Source organism: Rhinoderma darwinii, chromosome 4 (genome assembly GCF_050947455.1).
Source record: "Rhinoderma darwinii isolate aRhiDar2 chromosome 4, aRhiDar2.hap1, whole genome shotgun sequence".
In the NCBI taxonomy this organism is placed as follows: Eukaryota; Metazoa; Chordata; class Amphibia; order Anura; family Rhinodermatidae; genus Rhinoderma; species Rhinoderma darwinii.
Window position 1 is genome coordinate 20,500,607 of NC_134690.1, and position 16,680 is coordinate 20,517,286.

The 16,680-nt window shown below is 41.4% G+C and overlaps 1 protein-coding gene across 1 annotated transcript in view; it reads left to right on the top strand.

Annotated features, from left to right (window-relative positions):
* PKHD1 (PKHD1 ciliary IPT domain containing fibrocystin/polyductin) overlaps positions 1–16,680 on the top strand; it is a 515,144-nt gene that overhangs the window by 76,323 nt on the left and 422,141 nt on the right. The window contains exons 26-32 of the mRNA XM_075860893.1: positions 6,318–6,596; positions 6,964–7,088; positions 8,261–8,396; positions 9,222–9,417; positions 11,749–11,816; positions 13,742–15,346; positions 15,954–16,100. Coding sequence (XP_075717008.1) covers positions 6,318–6,596; positions 6,964–7,088; positions 8,261–8,396; positions 9,222–9,417; positions 11,749–11,816; positions 13,742–15,346; positions 15,954–16,100 — 2,556 coding nt within the window. The remainder of the gene's footprint in view (positions 1–6,317; positions 6,597–6,963; positions 7,089–8,260; positions 8,397–9,221; positions 9,418–11,748; positions 11,817–13,741; positions 15,347–15,953; positions 16,101–16,680) is intronic.

Here is a 16,680-nt window from a genome sequence, read left to right on the forward strand (position 1 = left end):
AGCTATTTTTTTGGGTAAAAACATAGTTTTACCCTAAAATAGGCCTTTTATTTGTAATCGTCATTGTTTACCGTAAATTTTAATATATTACATGTCTATATTAGGGTAATTGGGTCAGCGCTAGCGTTACAACAATGATTGGCGGGGGGAAACAATTTTTTGGGGTGGGTATTTTATGTGTATTTATTATTTAATTTTTATTTGCACTTTACTTTACTATTTTTTTATTACTATGGTCTGTTCCTCAAAGGTCAAAAAAGACCTTTGGGGAACTTTATATATATTTTTTCTTTCTTTTACACCATGTTTTTCCCCTGTAACTGGAGCTGCACAGCAGCCCCAGTTACAGGGGAAATCAGCCCTCTCATAGTGACGATCTAGTTAGACCCAGCAACAGTCTGTCACTAACGGCACCCGGCGATCATGTGACCAGTCACATGATCACCGGGAGGAATAGAGACAGCGCCGCTCCTGCTGTCTCTATTCCTATACACAGCATTCATTGAACGCTGTGTAAGAAGACATCGGAGAAGACAGAAGCAGCGAAAGCTGCTTCTGTCTTCTCCTCAGGGTCCCCGGCAGTCACTGACAGCCGGAGACCCGACATTCAGCTGCCCGATCGCGCGGGCAGCAAGTTAAATCCCGAGCCGTAGAAAGTCTATGGCTCGGGTTTTAAGGACCCGTCCCTGACCGCTGGCCGTAAAAATACAGCCAGTGGTCGGGAACTAGTTGGGCAGGAGGATAAGCCAACTAACCTCAGCGCCGGTGACCGTCCACCCGGCTCTTCTCTTGCAGCTTTGGAGCAACAGAACAGCCGTCCGTCGCTGTTCTGTTACTCAATGGCGGCACCCGCACTTGTCAGGGAGGCGTGTCCTACCCCTTTCCCGGCCAATTCCCTGCTCCTCCCCTCCTCATTTTCGGCAGTTAGCAGCGCTAGCGCGCTGAATAGGTTTGTAAGATGATGTGCGGTTCGGGCTGCCATGGGCCCCCTGGGAGCCTCGGGCCCCCAGGCGGCCGAATCGCCCATATGATAATCCGCCACTGTATAATACTGCTCCCTATATACAAGAATATAACTACTATAATACTGCCCCCTATGTATGAGAATATAACTACTATAATACTGCCCCTATATACAAGAATATAACTACTATAATACTGCCACCCTATGTACAAGAATATAACTACTATAATACTGCTCCTATATACAAGAATATAACTACTATAATACTGCCCCCTATATACAAGAATATAACTGCTATAATACTGCCCCTATATACAAGAATATAACTACTATAATACTGCCCCCTATATACAAGAAAATAAATACTATAATACTGCTTCCTATATACAAGAATATAACTACTATAATACTGCCCCCTATATACAAGAATATAACTACTATAATACTGCTCCTATATACAAGAATATAACTACTATAATACTGCTCCCTATATACAAGAATATAACTACTATAATACTGCTCCCTATATACAAGAATATAACTACTATAATACTGCTCCCTATATACAAGAATATAACTACTATAATACTGCCTCCTATATACAAGAATATAACTACTATAATACTGCTCCCTATATACAAGAATATAACTACTATAATACTGTTCCTATATACAAGAATATAACTACTATAATACTGACCTCTATATACAAGAATATAACTACTATAATACTGCTCCTATATACAAGAATATAACTGCTATAATACTACTCCTATATACAAGAATATAACTACTATAATACTGCCCCCTATATACAAGAATATAACTACTATAATACTGCCCCCTATGTACAAGAATATAACTACTATAATACTGCCCCCTATGTACAAGAATATAACTACTATAATACTGCCCCCTATATACAAGAATATAACTACTATAATACCAGTGGCGGATTAAGTAGACCATGGGCCCTGGGCTGTTACCCAAACTTGGGCCCCCCTTCCTCACCGCCGCCCTGCCGTAACTATTTTTAACACTACTTTTTTGGGCAAGCATTAAAGAGGCTCTGTCACCAGATTTTGCAACCCCTATCTGCTATTGCAGCAGATAGGCGCTGCAATGTAGATTACAGTAACGTTTTTATTTTTAAAAAACTAGCATTTTTGGCCAAGTTATGACCATTTTTGTAGTTATGCAAATGAGGCTTGCAAAAGTCCAAGTGGGTGTGTTTAAAAGTAAAAGTCCAAGTGGGCGTGTATTATGTGCGTACATCGGGGCGTTTTTAATACTTTTACTAGCTGGGCGTTCTGATGAGAAGTATCATCCACTTCTCTTCAGAACGCCCAGCTTCTGGCAGTGCAGATCTGTGACGTCACTCACAGGTCCTGCATCGTGTCGGACTCATCGGCACCAGAGGCTACAGATGATTCTACAGCAGCATCAGCGTTTGCAGGTAAGTAGCTACATCGACTTACCTGCTAACGCCGATGCTGCAGCAGAATCAATTGAAGCCTCTGGTGCCGATGTGTCCTCGCTCGTCTGACACGATGCAGGACCTGTGAGTGACGTCACAGCGTGATCTGGCAGAAGCTGGGCGTTCTGAAGAGAAGTGGATGATACGCCCAGCTAGTAAAAGTATTAAAAACGCCCCGATGTACGCACATAATACACGCCCACTTGGACTTTTACTTTAAACACACCCACTTGGACTTTTGCAAGCCTCATTTGCATAAATACAAAAATGGTCATAACTTGGCCAAAAATGCTCGTTTTTTAAAAATAAAAACGTTACTGTAATCTACATTGCAGCGCCTATCTGCAATAGGAGATAGGGGTTGCAAAATCTGGTGACAGAGCCTCTTTAACAGTGTTACGATTTCCCTTGTCACAGGGCTGTGTCCCTACATACTGAGAGTATCACACTGTGCAGGGACACAATCTCCTGACAAGGGGAATTGTCTATCAGTCCTGGACTGCAGAAAGACTTTTTGTGAAATACAAGGATTCCTATAATAAACATGTCAGGAGAGGTGACAGATTTTCTATAAATCTAGTGACTCACAGGTGACGACGTCTCAGATTCTAGTAGTTTTTTCCTCTTTTCTTCTCCATCCGGTCCAGCGCTCATGACGACTTCTACCGGCCATGACTAATTTCTGCAGAATTTGCCACTCAGACGTCTCCTCACTTTTCCAACATTTCCACACCTATAAACAAAAATAAAGTTATCATGGTGCCACACACTGTGCCCCTAAATATAATAGCACCAAACACTGCGTGCCTGAATATAATACTACACACTGTAAAACGCCACATACACACAGCCCCCTGTACATAGTGCCACACACAGCCCCTGTAGATATTACACACCCCCATAGATATCGCCATACACAGCCTCCTCTATATATCACACATCCCCCCCGTAGAGAGCGTTACACACAGCCCCATATAGATAGTGCCATACAGCCCCCTGTAGAGAGCGCCACACAGCCCTCCCCCTCTTGTAAATAGCACCAAAAAGCCCCCCCTATAAAGAGCGCCACACACATACAACTGTGAATAGCACTACACAGCCCCCCCTTGTATATAGTGCCACACAGCGCTCCCCCTTGTATATAGTGCCACACAGAGCTCCCCCTTGTATATAGTGGCACACAGCGCTCCCCCTTGTATATGGTGCCACACAGCGCTCCCCCTTGTATATAGTGCCACAAGGTTGTGTACACATTTAAAAACTTTATATCATAATTTTATATATATATATATATATATATATATATATATATATATTAGTATGTGTGTGATTGATTGATTTTATTAAAAAATATTTTCACTTTTTGAGATACAGCTGCTTTGTATCCTGTATCCGTCAGGTCAGCAGGACTGACAGGATAAGTGACACGCAGGATCCACCTCAAATCTATCACATCTAAGATTATAATTTAGCGCAGGGCCCGTTTCACTGATCCCGTCAGTCCTGCTGACCTGACGGATACAGGATACAGGATACAAAGCAGCTGTATCTCAAAAAGTTAAAATATTTTTTAATAAAACGTAATTACAAAGTTGCACCAAACACACATTTTTATAAAAAATAAATAAAAACGACGTGATTTTTGCGACGTTTTTTCCGTAGACAATGCAGGTTTCGTTTTTTATCGTTTTTATGCACACCTTTTTTGCTATTTTAGAATTTTTATTCATAAAGTTTGAAAATAATAGTAAAAAAATAACTTTTTTACGTTTCAGCTATTTTTTTGGGTAAAAACATAGTTTTACCCTAAAATAGGCCTTTTATTTGTAATCGTCATTGTTTACCGTAAATTTTAATATATTACATGTCTATATTAGGGTAATTGGGTCAGCGCTAGCGTTACAACAATGATTGGCGGGGGGAAACAATTTTTTGGGGTGGGTATTTTATGTGTATTTATTATTTAATTTTTATTTGCACTTTACTTTACTATTTTTTTATTACTATGGTCTGTTCCTCAAAGGTCAAAAAAGACCTTTGGGGAACTTTATATATATTTTTTCTTTCTTTTACACCATGTTTTTCCCCTGTAACTGGAGCTGCACAGCAGCCCCAGTTACAGGGGAAATCAGCCCTCTCATAGTGACGATCTAGTTAGACCCAGCAACAGTCTGTCACTAACGGCACCCGGCGATCATGTGACCAGTCACATGATCACCGGGAGGAATAGAGACAGCGCCGCTCCTGCTGTCTCTATTCCTATACACAGCATTCATTGAACGCTGTGTAAGAAGACATCGGAGAAGACAGAAGCAGCGAAAGCTGCTTCTGTCTTCTCCTCAGGGTCCCCGGCAGTCACTGACAGCCGGAGACCCGACATTCAGCTGCCCGATCGCGCGGGCAGCAAGTTAAATCCCGAGCCGTAGAAAGTCTATGGCTCGGGTTTTAAGGACCCGTCCCTGACCGCTGGCCGTAAAAATACAGCCAGTGGTCGGGAACTAGTTGGGCAGGAGGATAAGCCAACTAACCTCAGCGCCGGTGACCGTCCACCCGGCTCTTCTCTTGCAGCTTTGGAGCAACAGAACAGCCGTCCGTCGCTGTTCTGTTACTCAATGGCGGCACCCGCACTTGTCAGGGAGGCGTGTCCTACCCCTTTCCCGGCCAATTCCCTGCTCCTCCCCTCCTCATTTTCGGCAGTTAGCAGCGCTAGCGCGCTGAATAGGTTTGTAAGATGATGTGCGGTTCGGGCTGCCATGGGCCCCCTGGGAGCCTCGGGCCCCCAGGCGGCCGAATCGCCCATATGATAATCCGCCACTGTATAATACTGCTCCCTATATACAAGAATATAACTACTATAATACTGCCCCCTATGTATGAGAATATAACTACTATAATACTGCCCCTATATACAAGAATATAACTACTATAATACTGCCACCCTATGTACAAGAATATAACTACTATAATACTGCTCCTATATACAAGAATATAACTACTATAATACTGCCCCCTATATACAAGAATATAACTGCTATAATACTGCCCCTATATACAAGAATATAACTACTATAATACTGCCCCCTATATACAAGAAAATAAATACTATAATACTGCTTCCTATATACAAGAATATAACTACTATAATACTGCCCCCTATATACAAGAATATAACTACTATAATACTGCTCCTATATACAAGAATATAACTACTATAATACTGCTCCCTATATACAAGAATATAACTACTATAATACTGCTCCCTATATACAAGAATATAACTACTATAATACTGCCCCTATATACAAGAATATAACTACTATAATACTGCCCTCTATATACAAGAATATAACTACTATAATACTGCCTCCCTATATACAAGAATATAACTACTATAATACTGCCCCCTATATACAAGACTATAACTACTATAATACTGACTATAAGGCTGTGTGCACATTTGCACTTGCATATTTGGAGGCTCAAAATGACAACGTGACAAACTCTAACGGATTGTATTAATGACCAATAGCATCCATTAGGGCGCAGGTTGTATCTTCCATATAATTAATGCAGCATTGCATTGTGACTTCCGTTATAAAAAGGAAACCACTACAGATATGGAAACAAACGCAAAATGCTATTCTGCAGTCGTCTGAGCTCACCTCTTTCATAAACACCTGCTGGTTCACTGTCTGATCAGAATGTGATGCTGGTTTGACTGTTGGAAAGTGTAATGTAATGCATGGCAATATATAGTAATGTGAAAAATAATTTCCCAGAATTCTTAGCAGCAGGGCACCTAGTATTATGTGTGTGCGATTCTCATTGTATATTGTATGACTCCGGGAATCACGTGAGATCATTATGTTTGCACAGGTGACGACTGTGACTTTATCGTCAATATTTTTGGATCTGGATTTCATGGAAGCGCATTAGAATTGGATATCAAGATAAATCAGACTGACTGTAATGTTATGGAGGCTAATACCTCCAGTGTAGTGTGTTGCATTGCCACATTTCTGCCACTGGAGGAGCACCAAGTCTTCCTTCATGTGAATCCGCAAGGTTTTGCCATTAATAGAAATGGGAGCAATATTTTTCTCCATGTTATTCCTAAACTGTCTGCAGTCATGCCATCTGTCCTTCCACAGACAGGTGAGTTGGGTATTTGCAATATTAGCGCCATTCTTCCTGACTGATAGTTTTATAGAACTTCTTTCTGTGTTCTCAAGGAAACATGATAATATGATATTGGTATTTTTGCAAAGTATGACATGTAAATTATTGCACTAAATATTTGTACCACTAGGTGGTGCTGTAGAGTATTGTACTACATGTGCTTCAAGGGAAATGTTTTGTGCTCTGTTGTTCATCATTGACAGCACACCATGTGGTCAGGAGTGGTATTGCAGTCTTGTTATCAGGATACATGAATGTCTATTTTTTTAATTTTATTTAATGATGATGTCAGTGTTTAAAAATATTTCCTTTCCCTAACCACTTTTATTATCTAAATATTTAGGAGGTCAAATGGTGACTTTAAAAGGTGTCCGTTTTGATGGTGCATCAACAGTGGCTTTTGGGTCTCAAATTTGTCCAGTTAATGAAAGTACCTCCACTACAATCAAATGCATAGCACCAGCACAGGCAAGAACATAAATAATTATACTAATTATGAATGAATTATTATTATTAATAATAATAATAATAATAATAATAATAATAATAATACATCTATTTCCATGAGCAGAGGCGATTGACTAGGCAGTGACAGGGACAGTGTTATGATGTGAGGAGGGGAATGGAGAGAAGTGAGAGGTCACAGACTGTTATTGGAAAGATCAGTGTCCCAGCAGCACAGAATATTTCAGGATAGGACTGTAATGATTTTTTGGGGGGCAATGACCTGTCGGTCCACTCATGTAATGATGTTAGTGAGGACAGGGCTGTATGTGACAGGGACATTGTTGTAATATGAGAGACAAGGAGGTCACAGACCAGTAGTGGAGAGCCCCAGTAGCACAGAGTATTTAAGGAGATTACAGTGATAATCTTGTGGGGGGTAGTGTGCTGTCCACTCGTGGTGATGTTAGTGAGGACAGGGCTGCATGTGACAAGGACTGTGTCATGATGTAAAAATGGAGAGCAGTTGGAAAGTCACAGACTGACAGGCCCTGTGCACACAGTGCAGATTTGCTGCAGATTTTGCATGTATTTTTTTTAAGCCAAAACCAGGAACGGAATCCTAAAAGAAGAAAAATATAAAGGAAGGTCTTATAGGTCTGCTTGCCTGGATCTTATTTTGGTTTTGTCTTAAAAAAAAATCATACAAACTCTGCGCTTCATGAAGAAGGCCATAGTGGAAGGAGCAGGGTTCCGACAGCACAGAGTATTTCAGGAGAATAGTGAACTGATGTTGAGTGACCTGTCTACTTGTGATGTTAGTGAAGACAGGGCTGCATGTGACAGGTAACGTGTCATAATGTGAGGAGGAGGAGGGTGAAGACAGGTGGGAAGTCACGACTGGTAGTGGAAGGATCTGGCCCCAGCAGTACAGAGTATTTCAGGAGATGACTGTGCTGATCCTGTGGAGGGCAATGACTTTTCCTTTCACGTGATGATGTTACTGAGGACAGGGTTGCATGTGGTATCATGGTGCGAGGAGGGGGATGGTGGAAAGTGGGAGATCACAGATATATATATATATATATATATATATATATATATATATATATATACATACATACACGGGCTTGACGTCACACCTCTATATGCAGCATACCCCCTATCCTCACCTCTTCATTTATTCTTTTTTCCAGAATGACAATGTGTCTGAGAAAAATGTCAGCATTAAAATCGGGCAGCGATGGATCTCTTTCCAAGAACGGATCTCGTTTGATTCTTCCTTAAATCCTGTGATTTTATCCATTACTCCAAATACAAACCGCACAGCAGGTGATAGAAATCTGAGAAACAGAATGATATTATATGGTATTCACAGTCATTAATATTCATGATCTAATTAATATTCATGAATCTATTTACAATGATTCCTACAGTCGAGATACCAGGCACCAAATATTTTTGATAAAAATCAACTAAAACACAATTAAAATGTAGCTTAATGCACAGTGATTAAAGGGATTATCCAGGATTAGAAAAAACATGGCTGCTTTCTACTGAGAACAGCGCCACACCTATTCACAGGTTGTTTGCGGTATTGCAGCTCAGTCCCACTTCAATGGAGCTGAGCTGCAATACCAGACACAACCCACAGACGACTGTGACGCTGTTCCTGGAAAAAAAAAGTAATTTTTTTTTTTGTTACTTCTCTGCTGAGATATGATTACTTAAAGTTACAGGTCCGAAGCCTGAGGCTGCACTACTGAGAGACTCTGATGGGTGGGAATCCCCTTCTATAAGGAGAATAGGCGTCCTTTGCCCCCTTTTCTGCACAGCAAGACGGTGAACATATCCAGGTGGCGAATGAACGTAGAAGTGACCACTCATGTCTAACAATGTTCAATGTCCATTATGTCTAGACGATGGCAAGAGAGACACGGCCATCTTTCCACTATGGATGCGGCCACCGCCGTCCGCCTCGCCTTGTAGAACGGGGGGCAGGACTTCACCGTCTCCTGATAGGTAGGGGTCACTGGGATGGGACCTCCACCTATCAGACATCTATGGCATACTATGTGGATAATGGAGAAACCCCTTTCATTTATCACGTAACAAGACCACCCCCCTAATAACACCGTTCTTTTGTTCTTCATCCAGATAATCAAGTCGTCTTCATTAACCTGTCAAATTTTGACACGACTGGCCGCGTGGAGGTGGATGTGGCAGTAGACATGACTGTGGCCAGGATTGTAAATGTAACATCAGAAGGGGTAGAAGTCACCCTGCCCGCACTTCCTGCAGGAATTTATAATGTGTCTGTTATATTGAATGGGATCTCACTTACGGCTAATGGGTAATTATAACATTGTATCCCTTCTTATGCATTAGTTAAGTCTCAGGTGACCCAGCTAAGATTTCTCTACAGCGAGCCGATCCAGCGATCAGCTGATCCCTGGAGGACCGGCTGCTGAAATACCCGTCGATCAGCTGATTTCAGTGGCCTGTAGGGTAATGTATTATTATAAGGAGGTAAGCAGGGGCTCCGTGGGGGACAAGGTGGAGACAGTAGGTGTGCAGGGGGCAAAATCAAAAATCATTGCACTGAAACTGCTGCCTGTACACAGCAGAGTCACACACCAAAATGCAATTCTGGATGCTGCTCCTGACCCATGAAGCGCTAAGATCTTCCACCACGGCGGCATGACGGGATCAAATCTGTGTCCGACCTCCCACGTGGCACCCACGTCACCTGCACAGTCACCAGACTAGATTGCAAAATTAATTCTGACCCTCGAACAGACCCCTACATTAATTCAGACTTCCAACCTGACCCCTAAATCAAGATAGATCCCTAATCAGACCCCAGATCCTCAAAATAATTTAGACTCCCAACCAGACTACTAAATTAATTCAGATCCCAGACCAGACCTCCAAATTTATTCAGACCCCAGAAAGACTGCTAAATAAATTTGGACCCCAGACAAAGACCCAAAAGAAAAAAATTCGAACCCCAGACTAGACCACTATGTTCTTACTGCTCCCAGGTCATGTCATCTTGCCTCTTCACTGCCGGGCACCTCTTCACTTCTTGGCGCCTGCCCTTCTCGCTCCTGATGCTGGGGCCCTGCTCACAAGGTCGTTGTGAGGTAGGGCCCCATCGGTAGTGACTTTGATGTAGGGAATGGGCCCTGCAATATAATATGGCCCGTTCCTTTTTCCAAACTAACAAGCTACCCTAAATAATTGTATATGAGTGGCAGGCAGCATTGGGCAGCAGGCACCTTTTTTAAAAAATTTGTAGCCACACCCACGACAGCAGTGTCAGCCATACTGCCCTGATGGTGGCCCTGACTCTGCTAACCTGACTTGACCATTCTTGTCACTGTTCATCTCTTCCTCCCTCGATTTTCTCATTGGGTCAAACAGCCAGAGGAGCAGAAAAAAATTAGGGAAGTTTTATATTTGAAGGATTCAATGTTAATAAAAATTGAAGATTTGCTTTAAATTGACCCTTTTGCGAGCAAGGTGGCTCAATGGTTAGCAAGACACGAGAAGCACAGGAGTCTTGGGTTCAGATCTAACCAGGTCATCTCCTTAGACATGTTGCGTCTAAGGTTGGTGGCTTAGCGGTTAAATGGGTTGATTTGAAGAATTGCATTTCTGTGTTCAAATCTAATCAGATCAGCTCCTTGGACATGGGGGTGTCTGAGCATGTGGTTGGATGGCTTAGTTGTTAGATGGGTTGACGTGGAGTCCTGGCTGCAAATCTAACCAGGTCATCTCAATGGACAAGTGGTGGCTTAGTGGTTAGCATGGTCGTCTTACAGCACTGAAGTCCTGGCTTTTAAACCTAACCAGGTCATCTCCTTGGAGATTGTACATTGAAATAGGGTTTGTTCAAATACCCCATAACGGCAGCTTAATCCCCTGTCAGCACAGTAGAAGGCCCCATTAAAAGCTTTGCCTTGGATTAGCGTGTGTTCACGGACCTCCTCTAAATGTTTGCATGTACTTGTTTGTATGGTGATAGGTAAAATAGCATCCGATGAGATTGACCCTAGTGAACATCTTTCTGAGATAGGGAAAGACCCCCAACTAGGTATGAGGCCTGATGTAGCCCTGTATAAATAATGGGAAATTAATATATCGATATGGTATTTTTGCCCTTGTACGATATTCATGGTGACCCTACTCTTGGATGGATAATCAGCATGTTCTTCCAAGACACCTGATACATCACATGACCTCCACCCCGCCACTTCTATACAACGTCACAGGCACAATTTTTGTTGTTGGGAAATGTTTTTGGATCCTGTAATGTTTTCTTCTCAAAGCAACATAAACTCCAATTGAAATGGATCTGTTGTATCTGTTGACCGTGTTTTGTATCTCCAAGTTCATATGGACTTAGTGCGAGTGGAAGACTTTGATGACTTCAATTATCCTCTAACGTTATATGAATAATTAGTGAATTAATCGGCTTTGAAAAGCTGTTTGAGTTTATGATGAAAAGAGTATCCCGTGGAACGCTGGTAGCAGTGTTGCTGTCGGCAAGGGCGCTGTTTCTACAAGGTGCAATGTGACCTGCAGAAAGTGACATCACGTAGATAGATTATCATTCATAGCGAGCTGGTAAAGTTTACTCTGCTGAGAAGTTTCCATGAGCTCTCTCCATGTCTTTCAGGTTTCAGCCAATTATCCGCTATGTCCAGGAAACATACACCGTGGAGCCATGCTGCGGATCCTTCCTGGGTAAAAATGGGTTCTTGTATTTATAATATTCAAGCTCTGTACCAACAATGTGGCTCATAATCTAACTGTATAATATTTAGCCTAATGGGGTTATTCTGGCTTTTCTGCTACATGCGGTAGAAAATAAAATGGGCCCCGTCCCTCCAACCACTCAAAAGGTCACAAAGAAAGGTGAGCACAGGTGTCTCTTACAGTCTGACGTCTTAAGCCCACCCTCTGGCCATTCCCTATGAACTTTTGATGGTTGTAGTGTCAAGGTAATGCTGACAATACTCTTACTAGTTTCCAGGGCTTATACAGACTGGTGCCCAAATAAAAGTGCCATACAGAACTTTGTCCAAAAAATACTTCTATTCAGCTAGCTAAAACAATGCTAAACATTGTCGCCAATATATTTGCCTAAGTAGCAGTGCCACACAATACCTATGTAAAAACCACCATAAAGTACCAACCCAAATAATACCAACATACTGTGACCAAATAATACAGTACCAACATAAATAATACCAACATACAGTGACCAAATAATACAGTTCCTACTCAAATAATACCAACATACAGGGATCAAATAATACAGTCCCTACTCAAATAATACCAACATACAGTGACCAAATAATACAGTACCAACATAAATAATACCAACATACAGTGACCAAATAATACAGTACCAACTCAAATAATACCCAACATACAGTGACCAAATAATACAGTACCAACATAAATCATACCAACATACAGTGACCAAATAATGCAGTACCAACATAAATAATACCAACATACAGTGAGCAAATGATATACTACCAACATACAGTGAGCAAATAATACAGTACCAACATAAATAATACCAACATACAGTGACCAAATAATACAGTACCAACTCAAATAATACCAACATACAGTGACCACATAATACAGTACCAACATAAATCATACCAACATACAGTGAGCAAACAATACAGTACCAACATAAATAATACCAACATACAGTGACCAAATTATATAGTACCAACATAAATACCAACATACAGTGAACAAACAATATACTACCAACATAAATACCAACATACAGTGAGCAAATAATACAGTACCAACTCAACTAATACCAACATAGACTGACCAAATAATACAGTGCCTACACAAATAATACCAACATATAGTGACCAAATAATACAGTCCCTACTCAAATAATACCAACATACAATGACCAAATAATAGCTCCATACATGAAATTACCTAATAACGGAGCTTTAAAGTATGTAAATAACATTGTCATACAATTAATAGTACGTTTTGTGGTGGTCAAAAGCCCCAGATCAGGTCATTGTTGGCGTCCCCTTCAGCAGGGACAGCTGATGCGCTCGGTACAACCGCACACGTTGCACAATTCCCTAAGCCAACCATACTTTGCACCAACCTCACAGTAGTGCCCGTAGTGCCAGCCTACATTACACTGACCTATTTCATGCTTCCATGCTTCACGTTCTGCAGCCAGAAGGATACATGTAACTTTCTTTTTCTGTACTGATCCCGGTCATTAGAGCTGTCTGGATTCTTTAGTCAGAACTTCATTCACATTTCTGCAGGCTTCAGGGCTTATATCACCCAACATTCCTTGCTAGTTCAGTGTCTGCACAGAATTTGCTATGGCAAAGTGTCGCCTTTATACCAAGCATTGTGCAGGTCTCTAATGTAATCTAATGTAATCTGTGAGGGCCGTGTCTGATAACAAATTTTCTGACTGTTTCCAATGACAACCAGCAGAATTGTGAATGCAGCTCAGGAGTATAATGCAGACTGTAACTCAGGATTCGTTTTATAATGATTACCCCCATATATAAACTGAAAAATGGTGTCCTAAAGTGAACCTTCCCCATGGAACATTAAGGAGGTCTTTTTGGAATTAATTATTCTCTTCTATATTTTAGGTGGGACTGTTCTTAACATCTATGGTAAAGGATTTAGTCACAATATATCTATTATTTCTGTATATGTTGGGAAAGAGTCATGTGTCCTGTTGAAGGCCACAGATGAAATGATTACCTGCCAGACATCATCTTACCCCTTCCTTGACCTGAATGAAGAAAACATTACTGTTCCTCTCAATATTTTCATTGCAAATATGCCTATCAAGAAAGTAATTTCCGATTCACCGATGGCTGGGGATGGGAACCTGACCTTCACTTATCATAGAGACTTCACACCAACTATCTCCAACCTATCTTGGTTTATGGAAAATGGGAGTCTCTGTATGTTCCTTACAGAAGCCGTTTCGACAGATTCAATAATTTTTTTCGAGAATGTTCAGTCTAAAGTAGAATATGAAATAACCTACCAGGACTTGCAGAACGCTGGCTTTGCAATTTCTCTTGATCACTTCAGTGTTGGAAGATACTTGATAAAGGTGTATCAAGACAATCTTGGATTTGCTAACATCCTATCGGAGAAGAAGATGTTTGAGCTTAAACCTCATGTGTCCTCCTTGTCTCCTAGAGAAGGTCCATCTTGTGGTGGGATTATTCTTACTCTTTCAGGATCTTTCTATAAAACCAGTAACATTTCAGTTCTGGTGATGCTTTCAGAGGATTATCAATGCATTCTTCTAAGTGTTAGTAATGATACAATCAAATGTCTCCTCAAAGCCAACGGCAGTGTCGATCTATCGATCTCTGCGTACATTCATGTATCAGTGATTGTCAATTTAATCCCTGGCCTATGTGAACCAAACTGCACATTGAATTTAGTTCCAGAACAGACTCCTATAATTAATGCTGTTCTTCCAAGGCTACAAAGAACGACCTTCGTTCTCTATATTTTTGGTGATCGGTTAAACGAGAACCTCCAAATTGTGGTGGACATTAGCCAAGGGTGCCATGTGGTATCTCGGAATGAAACGTTAGTCATATGTCAACTAGAAGAAACCATTTCTCTTGGGAATCATAGAGTTAGTTTCCCATTTGCAGGAGATAGACATTCGTGTTTAGGACTAAAACCCTTGAATTTCTCCATAAAACCTCAAGTAACAAAGTTACGTCCCCTGTTTTTTGGTATGAATGGTGGTGGCTCCTTGACAATAGAAGGGTCAGGATTTCGAGGTTGGAACCATACACTAGTTTTATTAGGACATCATCATTGTAACATAACCACAGCTAATAATACAGTGGTTAGATGTATTGTCCCACCAGAAAATGGAACAATGAACATAACAGTTCAAATAGACAATGACAGATATGCAGGTGGAAATGTGTATTTTGAAGAACTATACACACCCGTGGTCCATTTTGTCCTACATAATGGTTTGACATTGATCTTTGAAGTATCAGGGATCTCATCCATAGACAATGTTGACTTCATAGTTGGCGATTACAAATGCATCAATGTTTCTGGAAACTCTAAATGGGTACAGTGCTCTATCCCTCAACTACCAGCTGGGAATTATGGGATCAAATGTCTTGATACGGAAAGAGGTTGGGCAACATCAAATCTTACTTTGGCATTTCCACTTCAGATCAGCTCATTGAGAAATAACATTGGTGAGTACATATTATTTTCCTACGTTATCTCCACATTCTAATATATGATATGCGTAACAATACCAACACTGAAATTTGGGACACCCAAGGGGCAATTATTTATCTATCATTATGTTTTTGGAGTGTAGAGGTAAACAATAGTTCCCAGTAGTGTCGGGCAGGGGTTCCTTGGGCCCATCAGAGAAGATTCATCCGAGGGCTACCCCATCTATAAAGAACATGTACACACACACTTTTAATTGAATTGTAAACTCATTGCACACACTGGACATATCATCAATAAGGTCTGAAAAATGTATTGTGAATCATTCCATAAATAATAGACCCTAGGGGCAAGTGATTAGCTACAAAGTAAACACCAAATGGGAGTTGTCTTCTTCTAGACCAATGGTGCCCATTATTGTGTCAGAGCTGGGCTCACTAGAGGATCCTCCAATACTCTGATGGGCCAGTCCAACCCTAGTTCTTCCAAGAACCCCATTCTAGCATGAGTAGAACATGGAAACTCCATGCAAATGTTGTCCTCATCTATAGTAATTGTTATTGGAAAGTGGAAAGATCTTCACGTCAGGTCATTTTATGAATGTTTTTGCTTTATTGCTTGTAGACTGCATAGACAACAGGACTTTCCATATTTCCGGGACTGGCTTTTCTACTGGAAATACCTTGGTTACCATCTGTGGTTCTCCCTGTGAAGTGTTAGTCAACCTCACAACGGCCAATGATCTCTACTGCTCCAACTGGAGGCTTAACAGTAAGTGCCCCAAATACTTGTATACCGAAATGTTAAAGGGGTTATCTGGGACATTTCAAAATCAACAGCAGGGCAGGGGAAGATGTAAAATATTAAACCAGCAGATAGTCACCCCCTGAAATGCCCCCCGCTCCAGCGCTGAGACCCCAATTTCCACGGCTCTGATAGTGGTAGCTCCTGCAGCCGTTACTCTCTGCTCATTGGCCAATCACTGGCCTCAGTGGTCACGATGAGCGCCACGTGACCACTGCAGAAGCTTTTGGCACCAGAGCCGTGGAGAACAGGGTCTCAGTGCTTGAGCGGGAGTGACTTTGGGGTTTCTTGTATTTATATGGTTTTCTTGCTTTTAACATAATACTTAGTCAAGTCAGGACACTCCTTGCAATGGCTCTGGCTAGCAGAGAGGGTCCCAAATTAATGACCCCCCTCTATGACGTCCTTTGGCCATATGGACAGGGGTTGCCCTGATGGGAAAACTCAGTCGAAGCCGATGCTTGAACAAGTTAAATACCTCCAAGTTGCCACATGAATAATGATCTCACGTCTTGGCTGCTTGAGGTCTGAGAAAAAGATGGATCTG